General features: G+C 42.9%; 1 protein-coding gene and 1 long non-coding RNA gene across 2 annotated transcripts in view; one reads left to right on the top strand and one right to left on the bottom strand.

Annotated features, from left to right (window-relative positions):
* Positions 1-3,301, top strand: part of LOC109286717 — a 15,565-nt gene extending 12,264 nt beyond the window's left edge. The window contains exon 3 of the long non-coding RNA XR_002094657.1: positions 2,836-3,301. This is a non-coding gene — a long non-coding RNA (uncharacterized LOC109286717). The remainder of the gene's footprint in view (positions 1-2,835) is intronic.
* A 92-nt stretch (positions 3,302-3,393) lies between these two features.
* Positions 3,394-20,081, bottom strand: LOC109286716 (riboflavin-binding protein-like). The gene is made up of 7 exons (XM_019501390.1): positions 19,859-20,081; positions 17,729-17,888; positions 16,795-16,894; positions 15,760-15,888; positions 10,890-11,001; positions 4,269-4,501; positions 3,394-3,579 (listed from the first exon to the last, which is right to left on the bottom strand). The coding sequence occupies exons 2-7, from the start codon at positions 17,874-17,876 to the stop codon at positions 3,561-3,563; spliced, it is 741 nt and encodes a 246-aa protein (XP_019356935.1). The 5' UTR covers positions 17,877-17,888; positions 19,859-20,081; the 3' UTR covers positions 3,394-3,560.
* Positions 20,082-21,117: the final 1,036 nt, after the last annotated feature.

Below are 21,117 nucleotides of genomic sequence, written 5' to 3'. Positions count from 1 at the left end.
TCAAATGCTAGTATGGATTAAAATGTCAGTCCCGCAGTTCCCTCTTTATAAAAACCCATTAAATGACTTATCCCTGCTTAGTTTTCCTCTTTCTGGAGAAAACAAACTCAGCTCTTTTAACCTGTTCTCAAAACCTTGGACTGTTCTTGTTTCTCACCTGCCAGTTCATCTACATCTTTCATAAACTGTGGTGGTCCAAACAGTGTCACAGCGTTGATTCATATTTAGGTGGAGGGTCACTGTAGTCCCCAGGTCCTTCTTTGTGCTATGGCTGGCTAGATGCTTCTTTCCTACTCTCTATTCATGCGTATGATATATTTTTCCTAAGTGTAGCACTGCAGTCGCTTTGACTGAATTTTTAATTGGCGATCTCCACTTTATCAAGGTCATTTTCAACTCTATTCCTGTCCTCATCCACAGATTCATAAGTGTACTTTCTATTTGATCATCTAAATCATTAACAAAAATCCTTACTAGAACCAGAGCCATAACAGACGTCACGTTTGACAGTGAGTTGCTGATAATTACCGAGTCCAGGTTGTCAGCTATATGTGTACTCGCTCTATGGTAATATCTTCTGGATATTATTTCTCTAAATGTGTTTGTGAAAGTGACACACAAGCAAAATGTCAAAAATGCTCCACTGAAGTTAAGGTCTATTGATTCTGGTGCTCCCCAGGCTCCAGTAGCCCTGGCCCCATCAAAGACGGAAACAGAAAGGGATTGGCACCATTTGCTCATGGCTATTTGTTACCACCTTGTCAACCTCTAGGTGCTTATAAATTGGTTGTTTAATAATTTGCTCTGGTATCTTTTCTGATGTTGAATTTTTTTTTTTTACATTCTCAGTTTGTATATCTCTGTTTGACTCATCTACAGTAACTTCTTTACCAATTTTCATCCCAGGATCTCAGAGCACCTTACAAGAGTCAGCTAATTCTGCTCTTGGACGTGTACTTCCTCTATGGGTGCTTGTCCACGTTACACCTCCACATTACGCTGTGCGACCGCAGAGAGAGGCAGTGATCTGTGTTAGTCTGGAGTCGGGCAGAAGGCAGGGCAGGGCAGTATCTTGTTAGAGACTGTTACTTAATTTCCCAGTGCCCCAATTTACTTCCCTGTGGACTGTTTACTTATCTCCCTCTTATCTCCCTCTCGTGTGTTCTGAGGGCTAGTGAATGGTTGTAAAATCTGTGAGATCCACAGATAAAAGCTACAATAGAGGTTATTTTATTATCATCATATATATGTATTCAAAAGGGGTAAAGAAAGTGCAACAAAAATATATTTGTCAGGTATCCAGGTTGTAGCTGTATTGGTCTAGAGGAAAAGGCAATCAGGGCTCGTAGCAGAGATTTTTTTTAATTAGACCAACAAGATTTTTGCAAAAAAAACATTGTCATTGCAAGCTTTCAGGCACAAACCCTGAAGAAGGGTGTTTGTGCCTGAAAGCTTACATTTAAAGAATTTTTTTGCAAAAATCTTGTTGGTCTAATAAAAGATATCATCGCTACTACGAGTCCGGATTACAAATATACATTAAGAGTTATGAAGTGTAAAGAACTGATTGAGGAAGCTAAAGATATCAGTGAAAATCATGACTAGTGCGGCTAAGGACAATAAAATAAGGATGTGTATGAGAAAAAAAAATGTTAGCAATGGAATAGATCCATTGGTAGATTGTGAAATTATTAATGATGATGTAGAAAAGGCAGAAGTGTTAATATCTACATCTTAGTTCTTGAAGACACGTGGGTTGACTTACTTGCAGGACACAAGGATGATGAAGTACTCTTCAGTCCACAAGTAACAGAATGTGAAATCATATCTCCCACATATAAACATTTTAAAAATCAGCAGGCTCAAGAGTCTTAACTAGCTTAGGAAATCTCTGGCCTTTGATGTTAATATTTAACAAAGCCTGGAGTACCAGAGAAATACAAAAGTCAGGAAGACTGATAAGGTGCTGACATTCAGAAGGACAAGCAGGATGACCCAACCAGGTCTGGTTGGTTAGCCTGACCTCGGTCCCAAGACACAGGAAGGAAAGGGAGACATGAGATTCATCTAGTAAATAATTAAATGACATGATAATTAACGCCAGTCAATGTGATCTTATTGACTAAGTACTTTGATAAGGTTACCAGTTGGAATGATAAAGGTAACTGTGTATATTGTTATTGAGATTTTTATCCTGCTCTATCCAGAAAAGCGCAGGGCAGCTCATAGTCAAATAGCAAACGACAAAGTAGTTTCCCTAAACAGCACCCCAAAACTTCACATTTAGGTATAAGAGGCCTCCTCCCATGTCCTCCCTCTCCCATTTCCCTGCCTAACACCCAGGGAAGATCCTTTCCCGAAAGTCCCTCCCAAGGCTGCGCTCTGCTCTCCTAGGCAGAGGCAGTGGCTGTCCCAAGAACACACCTAACACACGGCGTGAAATTCAAACGAACCATATCACAAAGGCTGTCCATCTCTGCCTCAGTTACCACTGAAGGGCAATGCCAGAAGCACCCTTGAGCATCAACCCAAGGCAGTGCCCACCCGGAGAGGGCCGGTCCATCTCCCTCCACTTGGCTGCTTGGCCAAGATGGTGCTTGGGCTGGACCCCAGCCCTCCCCTGGGGTGAGGGAGGCAAGAGAGTGAGGGCTGCGGTTCAGTAATATATTTTGCAAGGGATTTGACATGGCATTCTGATTATCCAGTATCAGTAAAAGACACATCAAACAGATTAAGAATTGGCTACCTGACCAATCTCAACACAAAGCTGTCAAGGGGAGACCTTGTCGACTGGGAATATTTCTAGCAGGGCTTGAAGAAGCAGGAAGGCCAGAGAGTACTGTGCTAGGTAGGAGACATTTGAGGTGGACAGGAAAGGAAAGGTGTTAGTGCTGGTGAGAAGAAGGTTTGGCAGAGCTCAGCTGCCCTCCAAATTCTCTTCCTTGCTGCTTAAACAGATCCTGACAAGTCCAAAGCAGCAACCTTGTGAACGTAATCTAGTGGTGGGAGGAATGATTTCAGGATTAAAGAAAGGAAGTAGATGAAGGGAAGGAGAAAGTGATGCCAACCGGTTTAGCTTCATTGTCAAAGCTGTGTGAAACCCCAAAAGCAAACAGCTTCATTCAGTGTAATCGTGTTGGGTTTTAAAAGTTTTCCCAGTTTTACTGTTAACAGAGGTCGAGATGGATTCTCACCCGGTATAAATCAGCACAGACCCAAAGCATGCAATGGAGCTATGCTGATTTCCACCAGCCACAAATCTGGACAAGGGAAATTAAATCCTTCCCTCAGCTACCCTAGTGCCACCACTGCGAGAGGGAGGCAGTGTAGAAAAGAAGATAAATCCATGCCCTTCTACTGACATCAAAGCAATCACACAAGCATAGCCAAGGGTAGAAGTGGATCCATTTTTATCAGAGAAATATCCTTTTAATATTAGTCTGGACTTTGATTTCACTTTGGCAATAACATTGGCGCTGGAAAGTGCAAGCAGAACATTGTGACAAACCGAGTCATCCTTCTGTTGATCTCGAGCGAGGATCCAAGCCAGATCTCTTCTGTCACAGAATTTCAATTACCCTGTGGGGATTCATAAAGCTCAATGTCACACTTCATATTTATGCCATAGGATTCTTTTTTTACTGATGTGACTTAAAGTCCGCTGAAACTGCCCATGTACAGTCTACTGCACGTATCCCCATTAATGCAGGACTGTCCAGCTAGTTGCCCATGGACCACCCCCAAGCTCCCACCTGCATGCCATCGTCCCCACCCTGCAGCAGCCAGAGGCTCCAAGCTCCCCTTCCCTCTGGCTTCCTCTTTCTGCCCCTGGCCCTGCTCCAGGGGTTGGGGCAATACAGCATGACACAGCCATCAGTGCTTCGGGAGCTTATGGCCGGTCAGTCGGGGTCCCTGCGTGTGCAGTGCAGCACAGGGAATGGCAGTGGGGGAACACGCAGTGCAGCAGGGGAACCTGGTGTGTGGTGCAGGGGAGGGGGCATGTGGCCCCTGCTAGCATGGCCCCTGGCCACAAAGAAGTTGGAGAGCCCTGGATTAATGCATATGTCTAATAATAAGCCATCGCTTTGCACCTATAGTCTTCAGCTGCTGAATAAGCTTACTTCCATTTATCAGTGGCCACTGATGTCACTTCTTGTGATGTAATCCATGTGCTCTTGCACACTTAAGGGCAGGGTAGCCTGACATGAAATCCTGAAACCCACCCCAACTGTTTGAACTTCTCATGATGTGTATCTGCCAGCACTCACGTTGTGTCTGTCCATTCCTCTCCATTTAGGTGCTCGCTGTCTAGCAGTTTTTTATGGCAGGCGCGCTCTTCGCTACTACTGATGCTGGAACTCTCTTCCGAGCTTTCAGACAATATGTACTTGATTGCCACGGCATCCTTCTCGTTCATTTGCAAGCACAGGCAGGAGGATTCGCTCACCTTGAATGAATGCCCCCACAAGGTTTGGCAGAGCTCAGTACCATTTGCAAACACCTAGGTGTCAAATAAACAAAGCAGGTTAAAAAAATCAACTTAACTGTCAAATCACCTGCAGCCTGACTCCCTTTTGCTCTGTATCACGTGCAGTCAGGCACTTTTCGGGTGGAGTTGTCAGACTGGTAGCATTTTAGCCCTACCTAGCACTGGTGCAAACAACCACGCAAGGGACAAGGCAGCGAAGAGTTGTTTCCAAAGTCATATTAATATGTTGGATCCCACAGACCAAAAAACTGTGTGGCTAGCTCAGCCCTGTGCAATACTGCAGAAGTGCTGTAGTGTAAAGCCGGTAACGTTTCATGGTCCCCTGACACATATTCTTTCCAGTGACCTAAGCACTGGTGCCAGACACTGGACAGAGTACAAGACACTGATATCTTTTATTTGTCTCTATCACAGATGCACTCCAACTTCATGGCTATCTCAGATTTCGGTATTCTCCCTATACCATACATTATGGCTGCTCAGGACCTCATAAAAAGAGAGAACAGGAAGAACTCAGAAAATTTACCTCTGACTTGTAGAAACTCTGAGGGTAGGGAGAGAGCCCCAATACCACTTATCCTCCCTTAAAGTGGGCTTGACTACCTGTGGCCTTTTTAAGCAGGATTAGCTTAAAATTGCCATTTTTAAGGCACATTAAGGGCACATGTCCACACACACGCACCCTTAATGCACTTTAAAGATGGCGAATTTTAGGCCAATCCTGCCTAAAGTTGATACCTGCTTAAAGCAAGTACCAAATTTAGGCTGCTATAGTTAGCCCACGTGTAGACACTTAAGGCACATTAACACAGTATGAGTTGATGGACACACACTGTGTTAATGCGCATTAGCATGGCTGCACAATGCCAGCCTAAATTTAGTGTGCTTTAATGCACATTATCATGTCTATGTGTAGATGCATGCCTAAATCCCCTTAATATGCCTTAAACAAAGGTGTATTAAGTTTAGGCACACGTAACTACCCATGTAGACACGCCCAGTGAGTCTCCCTCTCCAGCCCAAGGGATCCTTTTAGTTCAAGGAAATATTAATTATAGTTTCCTGCACCAGCTTTAATTGAATTTGTCCTGTATCTTGTTTAGCAGTGACATCTCTGCACGAACCATCAGTCATATTCCCTATATGACCATACAGGGAATGAACCTCTTGCCTGTTGCATTTATGCCATGGAAAACTTTTGCTCTTCTAGTCCATATTTAAACAAACATTGTTATCTTTTGCATTGGAAAAGCTAAGAATAGGTACCATTTGTAGCAGCAGAGAAGGCAGGTTATGTACTTTGGCAAATCCAGGAATAAACTATGAACTTCATATCTGTTTGTGCTTTGTACCCACATATTTGCTCTTGGGATTTAATATTTTCTATTTAAATAAGAGAGACTTAGACACGGCAAAGTAAGGGTGATAAGCACGAGCACGATGGCAAATAATGGAACCTCAAGAGAAAGGCAGATGTAGTGTTGCACAATGATTAAAACAGAGTAGCTGAACTACTGCATCACTGACTCACTCTGTAACCTTGATTAAGTCACCTAACTTCTCCTTATATCCCGTTACCACTATAGGACTAACAGGTACATCACAGGCATGTAGGGAGTTTTAGTGGATCTTTGTAAAACTCTCCAACATCTCTGACAGCAGCAGTTTTAGGTACCTAAAGTATTATTACAGAGGTGGTTAGCTATGTTGGTCTGAGCTCAGGCAGAAGATAGGGCAGGGTGGCAACTTAGAGACTAACTGGTTCAGAGGCACAAGCTTTCATTGGCAACAACCTACTTCATCAAATGCTATCGGATGCTTATTACTGTTACTTAGGGACAGTGTAATAGAGGAATACTAACAAACTGCTGCATAATCTACTCTTAACATCTCCTGTTCCCTACTATTTATTGCTACTAGAAGGTGTATGTGTTCAGCGAGGGCAGTGAAGACCCCTGCCCATTGCATCACTCCCTATCAATATAGTGAATTCAATGCCACTTTTTCCAGTAGCTCTGAAAACTATGGAGGGTGCACCTTCTTCACTGGATTATTGTTACTGCCCTGATGTGTCAGCCTAATAAAGTAAGTCTGACCCTAGTTGATTCACCTTGGGACTCAGCAAGTCACTCATTTCTCTGTGGCTTGGAGATCTTTGCATGAAAGCTGTCAGGCAGAAGATAGGGCAGGGTGGCAAGAATTTATCTGGTTCGCAGAGGGATACGCTTCATAAGAGACAGCCTCCTTTGTCAGATGCTGTGAATGGCGAATGATGTTGTAAGTGCCAAGTTTCAAACCGTCAGGCTCAGTGATGTGGAGGTAAGGATGGGGACCTCAATGAGTTTGTCTCTCCCTGCTTTTCTCAGAATAGGTTCTTTTTCTCTTGAAGGATGTTTCTTCTTTCCCCACAGGGGACACTTGGAGTAGACTGTAACCTTTGCTGTGAGTGAGATCATAGAGTTTTAGATCAGTTTCTGATCTTAAACTCTATCAGCTATGAATAATATGGAGTCCATCCCATAAATACCCCTATAGGCCCTCTGAGCTCCTGCTTTTAAAGCTACAACTGATCTGCAGGGGCCTGGCTCCATCTCTGCTGCAGTTGGTGGAAGCTCCCTACCAGTGAGGCGCTGAGCCAGGCGGATGCTGCTTCACCTCCTGAACTGCTGCTTGCGTCCGCTACTGCAAGCCCAAGAAGATGTAGGCAACCCTCGAGTGGAAAGGCCTTGTTAGCCTTTTCTCTCCCCTTGCACACTCAAAATGTAGCCGTCTGGATTTACCTTTCTCCCTATGCCTGTCCTTTGCGATGCCACAAGGCTTATTTCTTCAGCTTCCAGCTGTCTTCCCTTGCTTCCGGTGGGTCATTTCAGGAGTAAGTAACATCTGTACATTCATGCTTATTTCCTTACGGAAAGGACATGGTTACAATCTACAGGCTCCAAAAAATACTTGCTCATAAGCATGTATTGGCTAAGTTAGTCTGATACACTGCACTTTCTTCTCATCTCGCTGCCAGCTCTGCGCTCCAACCACAGAGTATTTACAGTGCTGCAGGACAACAAAACCAAGCCAAACACTGCCCACGGTCAGCTCTGCACGTCAGTCCTTACATACCGCGGAGGCTTTCAGTTCTTCCACTTACTAGGCTGTGCTCTGCTCCTCATACCAAGTGTTCTCTCTTGCAGAGCTTCGCAAGAAGAAGAACAGTAGAACGAGGCTCATAAATTTGAAGACAGCATGTATAAGACTAAAACTGGCCAGGATCCACGATACATTCTTGATATCCAGCATGAGCTCCAAATGCGCCTTCCAGCCGTTCGCATATGTCAACTGCAAGGCTGCTGATTGCTCCACCGTATGGGATAAGGGCATTTGAAGAAATAAAGCATCTGTCTGCAATGCACGAACGTCGGAGAACACTCTGTGCCTTTTGGATATTAGCAAGTTTCTTTCCATCAGCTAGGGCCAAGCAAACTGAAGTCTCACTTTTGGACTGTTTCATTTTAACATGGGAAGCATATTTTTAAAACTGTTTAGACAGTGCTGCGAGGTGTTTTGGCTATCGCAGCATAAACAGGCAGAATACCAATAGCTTAGATCATTTGCTATGTTACTGTGTTGCCGCCTGATACAGCAGAAAGAGAAAAGAGGCGATATTTCTAGTTGGCAGAAGGTTTTAAAACATAATGGGTTTTATACCTCACGTCGTCATTTCTGCCTGTACAAATTGAGAGCAACCATACGGCTTGGGGAGCATAATTCATCTACTTTATACAGACCGAGATTACCACAGAAGGTGGCAGGCCATGCCCTTTTATTTTTGAACAAAATGTCTCATGTTTTTTCCTCTCTGGTGCCTCTCTTACCGATACGTGTTTGCATAGCCCGCATACACATTCAAATTGTCCCGTTTGTTACAGCATTCATTTTGTCCCTTAAGCAAAAGGTCTGTGTACCCACCTTCTGACCCACTGTGTATATTATCATTAGAAATGAAATGAAGAACAAGTAATTGTGAAAGATGTTCAGTAATTTATGCACACAGCACGGGCTAAGGCAGTTAAAGAGTGGGAAGAGAGTAGCAGAGGGCAGAACAGAACTATACATCAAAAGTCACTGTCAAGAGGGTGTTTGGCTAAAATAATAATCCTCTAACTTAATCCCAAACACTGAGGTTAAAAAAACAGTGCCCCAGTTACCCACCCAAATCCCTTTCACTTCCTGAGTCCGTTTTACACTCAGGTACTGACACATAGCAACTCTCGTCCTGTGTTATTTGCAGCACAGTTCAACGCCTCAAGTCCATTGAGATTTCCAAACCAATTTGTACAGGCAGCAATACTCAATAATTCACAAACTGAAACAGATTCTGCAATGTTTTTGCAGTTCATTCATCAGTCATTTAGATTATGTCAAGCTTGCCTGTTTTCTCATATTAAACTAGTGCTGTTATGTCCACTAAGGTCGCTGCCCCATCAGGTAGCACAGGCTGCAAACAGCACATCTGCATTTTTAGGAGCGCTCTTGTAAGGATCAAGTGCAAATGGAATGATTGTTGCTGTGGAAATTCATGTGTAGTGGCAGGTACTTGCTTTGGAAAAACCTCATCTTTATGCATAGCATTGGGTAAAAAATATGGCCAAAAAGAGGTGTGGCTCTGTTCTCGCTTAGGAACTGCTGTGCCTGGTTTGAAGTGATAACGTGTTTTGGATTTGCTGGATGCTTTTCCTTTGCTGACGGATACGGTTTCTTTAAAAAAAAATAACTGCAAGTGAATTAAAACCTGATGAAAGGTTACAGGCTGAAACCTTTGATTTTCAGAGCAAGAACAGCATGGGCAGGGACCAGAGCCTATTTCCAGAGGCCTCAATCTCAGGGCTGAAGCTATGTGAAAATAAGACCCCAGTCTGCATGGCCTACTCTTGTTTTGGCTTTTCTTGCTGACCTAGCAATTAAGTGTTATTTGTGGTGCTGCTCTTGAATCACAGACATTTATCCTACGCGATCTGGTCGGTGACTGCCAAGAGCCGGCGGCAGGTACCTGCACTTGGTGCAGAGTCAAACCTGTGAAGTCTGCTACCCCTCCTAACAGATGAGCTTTCCGTTCTGCCTACCTCTTCTTGTGTGTGAGCAATTCTCACAGGATCACTGGACATACTTCCTTAGCAAAAGTCCAAACCTGGCACCGCACTATACCCTTTTTCCTGGATCTTAAGTCCATTACAGTCACTGGAACGACTCCCAGCGCCTCTTTAAAGTAGCTTGGATCAGGCTCCAGGCAATTTTTGTTCCTAGGACTCTTTTCAGTCCCATGTTTCTACACTTGTGCTCACATGATTAGGCACCCTGGCCATAAAACTTTTCTCAGAAGGACTGGATGGGCTCCAGTTCTGATTTCACTTTCAGGACAGGCTGACTAAAGTGAAGCCCTGAAAAACAAAGCATCTCTGTCCCTTTGTTCTTGCATTGACCGACAGAACAGGGTCCACAGGACAAGGACTTGTGGGTCTAAGGAAGATAATCAGGAGCGTTTAAGGACTCCCACAAGAATTTGCAGAACAAACTGGCTTTTTTTCTGGGGGAAAAATACTGGTACAAAATGGGAACAAGGTAGAAATGCAGTATAAGCCTAATGGGGAAAATGTTAAAAGTGCTCGAATGATTTGGGAACTTAATCCTATTTTCAAAGGAGACAGAGGCACTTAGGGGGTCTAAGTCCTGCAGGTGCTTTTGAAAATATTACCCAATATTTCCATTTGCTATATACTCTGAATGAATAGTGGTCTAATAAATGATATCAGATTCACCCAAAGACCCTTGTCTGTCTGAGTCCTTAGACCAACACGGCTACGACCTGCACCCCTGTAACATGGAGGATATCGAATTCAGCCGTTTGAAATGGAAACTCTGCAACATGAAAAAGAAGCCAAACTCAACAGCGACATACTTCCTAAGCCTATGCAAGAAACACGACTTCGTTCCCAGAGGACTAAACATCCACAATCCTGTGACTACTACAACTCCAAATATGCTTCACAGCTATGCAGGATATTTAAGTTGGTCTCATAAAAGATATCATATTCACCCAAAGAACCTTGTCTGAATTAATAGTAATTTTCTGCACTTCTGTCTCTAAGCATCATGATGGTTAAAATACCAGATGCACCTGAATTTTGTCTACATTAGAGCTTCCAGTCCTGCTCCAACACTGGTAGGAAGTGCAAGAAATAAAAAAAAGAGAATTTGGTATTGTCAAGACCTAGTGTTTTTGAAAGCAAATTCATTTATACATTGCATTTTAAGCCCACAGACTTGAATGAAGGAGTAAGAACAAACACAGTAACATATACCGGTTGTGTCTGTTAGTGCTGTTCTGTATGAATCTGTTGCGCTTGCTTACCTCGCTGTATGGGCTACAGTCACTCTTACAATGGTTCTCTCCATTTTCATCCCATTCCCAGTCTGTCAACCAGTTGCGGACACAGGTCAGGTCCTCTTTGCAGGCTTCATACCTGCATGGAGATCAGCAGGGAAAAGAAGAGTTATTTCCCTTGCTGTAATTCAGTGCTACCACTAAATTATAGTGATGCAACACAGGGCAGGATCTGTGGGCCGCACAGATAACACTCTTGGCTTATAGACCTTGTTTTATCCAGTGATCGCAAAGATGAGCAACATGCGACAGGCGCCCCCAGGGAAACCTACCAACAGAGGGAGCCATGGAGAAAGAAGGGTAAAAGAGGAGCTAAAATGGCCAGGTAAAGGGTTGGTGAGAGGCATGTACATTGAAAGGGAGAAAACAGTCAACCAATAAGCAACTAAATAAGGTCATATTGGGTGCGTTTACACATTGCTGCCTGGTGACATTGCTACAGCGCCATGCTTTAGTACTTCCTTTTGGAAATACTAAAGCACAGTGCAATACGGGCTGTTACTGTGCCGTGCAGGCAGCGCACACTTAGATTTCCCTGCTACGTCGCTGCAGCGGTGCGCTATATCCAGGGAGCGCGCCACTATGGGAGCACAGCTGGCAATAATGTGGAGACCTGCGTGATTGCTGCATCACTGTAATGCATCCTATGGGCACTGTAGGGCAACGTGTAGACGTGCCCATTGTGACCTCGGGAGCTAAGATTGAATACGAAGGAGAAATGTTCAAAGAACCCAAGGAGTTAGTTTGGTAGGAAATATTTTAAATGATAACTGAAAGAGAAGCGTGTCAGTGCAACCTCATATCAGCAACTCCAGGAGTTCCAGCTCTCATGAGCCAGCTCTCCCAAAATCATAAGACTGCCTCAAAAATAGCAGGATATTTAAAAGAATACATTTAAAGTTCTTTTTATTTGTCTTTTTTTTTTTTTTTGATTTTCAGGGTACAGTTAGTCAAATTTTAAAGGAACTTGCATTTTTTTTAAATTAAAACAGAACTTTTTACATATCCACATAAATACATCATCTGAGGCTTTAGAAGACACTAGAAATAGGAGACTCGCAGTGCAAATGTGATAACACTGCTGTATTTACATAAAGAGAAGCACATGCATTTTGCAGGATCTCGGCCAATGACTGTAAGTCCTTTAGGGTAGGGACAGCAGCCAGCAGACCTGGCCACAATTTGTAGGTGCTGGTATACAAATAACACCACCACTATCTGCACACCTGAACTTGGACATTAGTCTTTCTAATTGTAGTGGTGTTCAAGGCCATTTTTCACTTATTTTATATACAAAGTGTGCAAAGAAATTGAAAATATTTGTGTCTGAGGGTTTTACATTCAGTTTTCAGCAGCTGTGTTTTATAACTTTCCCAGTGCTGGAGTGAACTTCTGGGACTAGATATGGAACTCACCTGTGACACACTGAGATGTTAAACTTTAAATTGCCTGAGTTCAGCTTTTTCAAGGGTAACTTCTGATGAATTTCAAACAGCGTTCAGGAATGTGTTGTGCAAAGTCCAGGGCTGTTTTGCTGATCGCAGGCTATATAAGTCATGGAGTCATGTGTTTTTATCACTGCCATTTATTGGTGTGACAGCAAATATAGATGGAGATTAAGCCAGTTGTGGACTGAACAGTCTTGGGAAGGAGAATGGGATCGTCTGCTGCTGGACTTTGTGGGCCTGCTATGAGTACAGATCTCAGAGTGGCAAACGTGGGTGATCTGTCCTTAGCATACCACTATCAGGCCGGGCTTTGGTCTCGTGGCTGGCTCTTCGGATAGGTATAAACACCAGAGCTTAAGCAATTAGGCCCAATTCAACAAAATGTGTAACCAAAAGTACTTAAATCCATCCCCTTTCCATATAGGGACTTAGGAATGTTATGCTGCGCATCTGGGTTTTGAAGGCACCCGAATTCAACAAGAATATTGAAATATTTATACTTTCATTTGATCTATGTTATACTAGCATAAAGCTTCCTGAAATCAGAATAAGCCTTTCTCACCCTCCCATGCTGAGTGCTACACAAATGTATTAACAAGACACAGTCTGTTTTTCGTAGGCTTTTTTTTAGCTTTGAGGAGTCAAGGACAAAACTGAGCACAATCATAAATTCTGATGGTATTTCTGCTGTCAAGAACCTCCCAAATGGCTCCTCCAGGCTTTAAAAAACACCTGTGAAAAGCATGAATGTAAGTACTCAAGAGACCCACCTTTATACTAGCCACCATGCGCTGGGAGTCTGATCTATTTTTTACAAGCCAGGGTTTTTTTTTTAATTTTGAAACTAATTTAATGCCTGGAGTTATTTTTTCAGACCCAGCACTTTCCCTTCTGATAGGGGCCCCTTTTGCAGGTGGGTAGGAAAGGAAGCTGCTCATAGGGCTCTTTACAGTCCACATGGACTTCAAGATAACAGATATCGGACTGGTGGAAGCAGAGGATCATAAAATAATAGGAAGAAAAGGGAAAGCCCCAGGCTAGTTAGATGAATTTCTTTGACGTGAAGTCACTGCTCTTCCAGAGCCCTCTGCACATGTCTGCCCACAAAGACGTGCAGTTTGCAGCATTTGTGGAATGTCAAGAAAGTAGGTCACATCTCGAGCGGCACTTGAGCACACTAGAGGATTATAATGAATACAGTACATAGGGGGAAATTTGGGAGCACTATACTGGATTGCCAGGAAGAGCAGCAGTCCCATCCACGTGCCTCTTTCGTCTCTGGTCTCTAAGGCAGGGGGGGCAAACCTTTTTGGCAGATGTGCCACAAATTAGCCCCACACCCTCCCCGAGTGCCACTCTGATCTCCATCCATCCCCTGCTCCTTGTCCTGTGCTCCCTGCCTGATCTGCTGCTTTGCTTTCTGCTTCTTTCCCTGGGCTCCCTCCCGGCTTTGCTTTCTGCTTCCTGCCCTCTCTACTGCTGTGCTGCCTGGCCCGCTTGTGGCACCTGTGTGCAGGTTAGCTATCCCTGGGCTAGGGAATGGGAATAGCATCGGGATAGAAGACACAGATGTGTTCATACGCAGCCCTGCATCACTGGTACATTTTGTCCTGTGCAAGATGCTTGTAATCCCAAATGAAGCCGGAGATCATGATGTTATTATTTGTTGATGGTAGGGCCTGCTATCATTAACAAACTTCCCATGCATTCGAGGGGGACAGCTCCTGCCCTGAGAAGTGCACAATCTATTATAATATGCAAACTTCTTGCCTCAACGGTCTTTCCTTTGACAGCTCTGCTTCTTAGCCCAGTGCAATTTTCTACCAAAATATTTTCTATCTCCTTTATGCGACAAACTCTCAGAGGAGCTAAGAAATAATATACTTTAGCACCTTCGACTCCAAGTGCAAGCTGTGCTTCTTCAATTTGTTATCTCTAGCACAGACACAGAGCAGTGCAGAAATATTCAGTAGCTAGCCCTAGCAAAATATGGCACTGCAAACAAAACTGTCCCTTGGGAGAGGATGAGAGAGGAAAATGAACTGCAGGGGTGAAGGCAGTATGAGAACCTGGAAAGAACAGGGCAGAACCTGTCTGGGCACTAGTATGTGTTTTGTACATGCCACATCTTAGTGAAAGCTTGTTTGGTAACGTGTTTAAAAGTGTTATAGTAGTTGGTTGCAGTTTTGCAAAGTCTGAGGAACCTATATTCCAACAATATAATAGCATATAAAGTGTCTAAACCTAACAGAATGCTCTGCATATCTTACTATTTCTACTACGTATCAGTAAAGGCAGTAAAACCAAATTGCTTTAGTTACCAAGCACAAACTTAAAAAACAGAATAGATGTAATACCTTTTTCAAGCCCTTGCATATGTTTTCTGATTGCTTTTCTATATGCCAGGATGTCATGATTGAAGACCTAATTCTACCAACCTGTTAGAGCTACAAATAAATGCTAGATGTGGATTGCTGGAAAATTAGAAATCTCAGTGGGATGTAACATTTCTAGCCCTGATTATCTTGTGAGCAGGGGTGTAACATGTAAGGTCTGAGTCCTGGGCAGAAGCAGGGGCAGGGGCAATGGCAGGGGGCAACAACAGCTGCTCCTGAGCCCCCTCTAAGTTGATGCCCGGTGCTGGGGCCCTAGTCACCCACACTTGGTTAGACTTCTGTCTGTGAAATGCTAGTGTTAAGACTGCCCTATCACATACCTTAAAACTCAGAAAGTAAAGTTTAGTTCCTGCTTTTGTCTGATCTTTAACTACAGGGGATGTGTACCAGGAATTCCCTAGTATATTTTACCATGACAGATAAAAGAATGTAATCAATATTATGAGCTCATATTTAGCCTGTATGTGTGATTATGCTAATCACATAATCCAAGGGTGTCAAATTCACCCTGGGCCCTGGGCTGGATCTGGCCTTCAGGGCTCCTCCCAGGTCAGATCCGTGCAGCAGCAGCAGCGGGGCCAGGGCCAGGGCCAGGGCCAGTGGCATGGGTCCGGGAGCAGGCAGCGGTGTGGGCTGGTCACTGAGCAGCAGTGCAAGTTGGCAGTGCAGATCCAGGGCTCGGCTGCAGCCGGGTGAGGGCCATAATCCTTATTTCCTTAATCATTGAACCCTTATAGAAATATATACTTGGGATGTTACTTACTACTGCCTATGACAATTATATTATTTTGAAGACAATAACATAAATAGGGAAAACAGTAAGACTAACAAAACCCAAGCTGGCATGAAGAAAGAGCAGGTGGGGATAACTGCTTTCAAGTGCTGCTGCCGCATTTTTGGAAGCGTCACACTTTGCACATTTGCAGCTTTCTTGCACAGGACTGAAGTACGCATGTCAAATTTAAATACAGAGATGAGCAAAATTAAACCTACCAGTCGTCACAGAAGTTTTGGCACAAGGGAACAAACTGAATAGCAGCAGTGTAGTTCGGATTGATCCAGTGGGCAGCATGTGGGGAACATCGGTAAAAGCACTCGATTTTCTTTGTATAATCTTCACATCTGTGTCAAGTGAGAAGAACAAGAAATAAGCCCACTTCTTCACATCCAGTCCAATATCCAGGCTGTTTCAGTGGGATGTAGCTCATTAATATTTAGATTCTCCCATAGGCCAGTTGAAGTTACTCAAAAAACCACATACTGTATGGAGCAGCTCTCTTAGGAGTGGCAGGCAATCGCAGTTACTTTTGCACATATGTTTTTGCTTAATTGTTTTGTACTGCCGTTCCTTTTTTTTCTATAGCTTGCCATATTTCACAGCTCTGAAATCTAGCAACATACCAAAAACCTTCATTATGGGGAGATGTTCTTTATGATTACAGAACCCACGAAACGACAAGATTTTTTTTCCTCATAATTACTCCAAAGTTTCATTTCTGGCCTCCCTTGTGTAATTTGTTTGCAAGACTTGATAATCTAATTTATCTGCTTTTTAAACAAGGGAAGAGGCCCTGTCTATACAAATTGTGGACCAGATTCACTGGTATGCTCTGGCTGCTTTCCACAGCTACAGCAACGCCAAGTGGTTGTAAACCTTTTTAACCAGCCAGTTAAGTCAGGTTTATGACCGCTTTTCATTGCCAGATCAGTGCACAGCAGACAGATCTGGCCCCATAATCAAGAACAGGCCTTAAATGGCATCATTTCCTTTTTCACAAGATAGCAGAAGCTCCTCTGCACAAACAACTTGTGCTTTAGGATTTGTAGATTTTGGGGAAAGGAAAGGGGGAGGAGGGAGAAGCTGATCAGATGGCAGCATCTGGTCCACTTCCCGATCTGGTGGCACATTCAGGCAAACCCCAGGAGTTCCCAGGAGAAATTCCAGGGGGAAATTCATGCCGGCAGCTGACGGCACAGACTAGCCCTAGTCCCCATCAGGGGACACAGACGCTATTGTATCTAACTTACGATTTGCTGAGACTCCCACATCTGTTCCAGTAGCTGTTGTTTACTTTAACGACTGGCGAATGGTCCAGTTGCACTGTGAAATCTGCATCGCAACAGGAAGCTGTTGGAGATAGAGCAAAGACCCTGCCATTAGGGTTTGCTTTGACACTGTATGTGAAAGATGCAACATGTAAAATATTCATCTTTTGGCAAATGATCCCAAGCAGTCCCTTGGTAACAACTAGGACACAGACCTTACACAGGAAGACCTTTTACAATGCTTACATTTCCGATCTTGGAAACAATAATGTAAGAGCTGCCTAAGTAGGACTGAATTGGTATCAGTATTGCTTTGTGAGGATGTATTCATTCACTGCCAAGAAGTTAAGTGGTGTTTAACCAGATGTGATATCCTGGAAGAGTGAAAGTCTGAACTCCAGCCTTTGAATTCAGAAGTTACTAAATACACAACAAGAAACAAAAGATGAAGTGCAGTGAATATTACTTTTATCAGCCTTTTCAGACTGTTTTTTTCTGGTGGCTGCTAGTGTTTAGTCAGGCCAGATATTTAATCAGGTCGATAGTTTTTTTCATTTGCACACTGCAATCAAGAGATGTATGCTGCTATTTAAATTTTCTCATATTTAATCACACTGGGTCACAGTCATTCTTCGTTTAAGCTTACTTAACTAAATGCAATTACATGAGGGATGAAATCTGGAACATAAAAATGTGAATAACTGAAAGCAATGGGAGTTTTGTATCAGGTCTCAAAGCTCTTAAGCACTGGTTGTAGTTAAAAGCTAATGGAACCTACCTTACGAGCACAATGCCTGCTAATATCATGCCAAATTAAATTAATTTAAGGTATGAGAGGGACGGTTTGTTAATAGATGCAAAGGTCAATTTTTAAATGATGTTGAAAAGTCTCTGCCAAAGATTAAACTGCTCTTACATTTCGAGTACAGAGTGCATTCGTGCATGTCGGGCTCCGGGCTCGGCTTCTCTTTGTGAGTATCCCCTTCCAGGCAGCTAAACTTTTTGCATGTAGATGTTGCTAAGATAGCAAAAAATAGGGCTGCAGCAAACTTCGACATCTTCATATAGCACTTCCCCTGTCAGGAAAAAAAATACATTTGATTTGGTTTGCTTATGACTAGGAAAGGCCATCATACTAAAAGGCAGGTCTGTTTGTTGTATTTTTAAAGAGGTAAAACTAAAATAGGTTAAACCAAGATGAGCAGTCAAATATTTGTACAAATGCTTGTCTGCTTTCTCTTCCCCTAGATCTCAATATTTTTAACAACCGTTATTTTTGAGCAAAGACGGACAAATGACTGGTACTTGGCACCGCAAACACGGCATCTTAACACAGCTTGAGATTCAGAAGAACACAGAGGTCATCTCACTTCATTGGACTAAAGGCCTGTCTCATCCAGTTTTCTCTTTCAGACAGTGGCTGGTATGAGTTGGTTCAGAAAAAAAGTGGAAGAAACACCAAGTGGGTAATTTTAGTGTAACCACCCCATAAAGTTTCTTCCTAACCTCCGATCTGAGACTGATTTTGAGATCTAAAGCTACTACATGAGAGTCAGTATGTTGTACCCAAAATCATATGAATTCTTATCTTTTCTGTTCTTAAACTCTATCTAATGTAACTGTAGAGGCCATCGTTAACAATTTCACTGTCCAATTATTACTGTTTTTTAAGTCTTGCTATGAGCTTCCCATCAAAGATCTCTTGTGGCAATGGCTTCTCCGGGCTCTTTGTGTGCTGTATGAAAACACAGTTATTTGATCAGTTTTAAATTTCTTTGCTATTTAATTAAATATCCCTTTGCCCTGTATTCTGCAGAAAGATAAATGGAGAGCCAGATCTACTTTCTCTGTAGCTGTCATCATTTTGTATAACTCGTATTTATCTCCTCCCTGAAGTAGGTCAAATCTTTTTGATATTTTTCATATGGAAACTTTTTCTAATAATTTTCTTTGCTCGTTTCCAAAGCAACATTATTTCTGTTACAGCCTTGTTGAGAAATGGTGGCAAGAAGTCAAGGTGGTATTTTGGGTACGGGATGTCTGTTAATTTACATAGCAATATTATTATTTCCAATATTATTTTTCCATCTCATTTCTTATACCTTCTAACATGTTGTTTGCTTTTTCTTACCACTGCTGCATATTGAGCAGAAGCGTTCCTGGAAACACCCATGATGGAGACTAGGGATACACTAGAACACACAAAGGACTAATGACTCATTCCCTAAATGAGTTAATCTTTTTGATAATGAGATTTGGGTTCTTAAGTCAGTTGAGCTGTTTGAAAATGTTATACAAGGCCATTCTCCTGTGTTCTCACAGTTAATTTATAACTTGGTATAGTATTCCACTTAGGCATAAATACTATTGCAGACCTTAAATATTCATTAAATAATAGACAGTAAGTTAACTGCTCACTGCTTGCTTTTTTCTTTTTTTAATGTTTTCTACAGATACACTGATCCAAATTTATCACAAGGGAAATTTCATTGACTTCACTGGATTTCTAGGACAGATGAACATCCCATATGTTTATATCTACATGGGTTTTTTCTGTATCCTGAGAAATGATGTAGCTCTTGGTGTTGTAGGTGAGTAAATTCTAATGTATCTAAAACACCAGTCCAGATCCTTGGCTGTTGTAAGCTGATGGAGCTCAGTTGTTTCCAATGAGGCGGTGCTGGCTTACACAACCAAAGGATCAAGCCCAATATTTTCTGTATCTGTATTTTTCTATGATTAATCCAAAACCAAAAGAAAAAAAACCGTTGAGCATAAGGCTAAAAGTTCTCCAAATTCTAGACTACAAAAGTACATGAATGAACTAGACATGCCTCCTATAACACAGCGTAAAGGTCTGTGCATATTATTGGCTTGATCCATCAGTCTTTAATCAAAACTTTCTACTAATTTCAGCAAGGAATTTTGCCTGAATAACACATGTATAATCAGCCCCTACATTTACACTAGACTTTTTTAATATAAAGAAAACAAAATACTACATGAAAAGAAAGCTGTCTTTATAACTTGAACATTGATTTCTCACCTCTTCTGCTGTCTTTCTTCTTGCTACTTCTCTGTGGGACTGGAAAACAGCAGGTTGCTCTCAGCCTTCCTCTTTATATACACACCATCGGTCCCCCAGAGTTTGTTTGTCCTAGAAGAGTTCCTTGACCTTTTGGAAAGGTAGTGCACATTTCAGGAGCAGATACAAGGACTCGTGTCGACTGCACAAGCTGACATGCACATAATGCTCCTTTATTGCTTGCAGACTCACTCATGAGGACAAGGAAATAAAGGTATGAGGTTGGATTTTTAAAAAATGAGTAAATTCTTCCCCTCCCCCATAACCCCCCCCCCAAGTAACCCCAACACTGCACACCACACAGGCCACCTGCTGTGTGGGCAGTGCCAATGGCACATGCCCCCTGAGATCCCACACCCCATGCAGGCAGCACTGGCACTGCACAGCTCCCCCCTGCATGGTTGCGTACGTGGCATGTGGCATGTGGCCCTCTACCCTCCTGGTGCACAGGCAGTGCTGGTGGTGTGTGGCCCCCCGGGCCCACCTCTGCCACATGGTTGTGGGAAAAACAGCTGCAAGAGCCTGTGGATTACATGCTGGCCTCCCGTGGTCCCCACCCTCAGGCTGCTGGTTGGACTGTAGTACAGTAATTCTTAGGTTCCTTTATTATGAATGATATTACTCATCATTACTACTATGGTGTTGCCTTGGGAGGCTGATCATTGATCAGGACCTTGTGAAATTAGATTAATAAAGCTACCACTATATTCCTTTAAATGGGAATTCTGCAAAATTTAACGATGCTTAACCTCATTTTGACTATGGATGTGGCCATTTTCAAGCTGATGTTCAATAAAAGGGTCTTGTAGTAATGATTGTCCCCTTTGAGATACCAGATGAAAAAAATGGAGCAGCCTTGCTTGCATGTTGCATTGCAGATCTTGCAGCGTAATTAGTAGAAAGGGGTTAAACCAGGGGCGGGCAATTGTTTTGGGCAGAGGGCCGCTTACTGAGTTTTGGCAGGCCATCAAGGGCTGCGTAACAGGCAGCCCAGGGCAGATAGGTATTAATAACCTAAATTTTTTAGAGGCCCTGCAGGCTGGATAGAATGGCTTGGTGGGCTGCATCCAGCTCCCAGGCTGCATTTTGCCCACCTCTGGGTTAAACTTTCAGACAAATTATTTTTTAAAAAACTTCTTTATTAATACAATTATAGAACCACAACTGCAACACAGGAGGAGTACACAGGAATTGCATGGGTTTGAAGTTACTACATCTTT

The sequence above is a fragment of the Gavialis gangeticus genome, unplaced genomic scaffold (genome assembly GCF_001723915.1).
Source record: "Gavialis gangeticus isolate Ggan-Ray unplaced genomic scaffold, GavGan_comp1, whole genome shotgun sequence".
Taxonomy (NCBI): domain Eukaryota; kingdom Metazoa; phylum Chordata; order Crocodylia; family Gavialidae; genus Gavialis; species Gavialis gangeticus.
The sequence above is the reverse complement of the archived record's forward strand: the minus strand, read 5'-3'. Positions and strand labels throughout refer to the sequence as shown.

What these genes read in the sequence shown, in the direction of transcription:
- LOC109286716 (XM_019501390.1), bottom strand. Translation starts at nt 17,876, where the DNA reads ATGAAGATGTCGAAGTTTGCTGCAGCCCTATTTTTTGCTATCTTAGCA. An exon ending in CAAAACTTCTGTGACGACTG is followed by an intron (nt 11,002 to 15,759) that starts GTAGGTTTAATT and finishes ATCTCCATGCAG; the next exon opens with GTATGAAGCCTGCAAAGAGG. An exon ending in ACTGTAGCCCATACAGCGAG is followed by an intron (nt 4,502 to 10,889) that starts GTAAGCAAGCGC and finishes TTTGACACCTAG; the next exon opens with GTGTTTGCAAATGGTACTGA.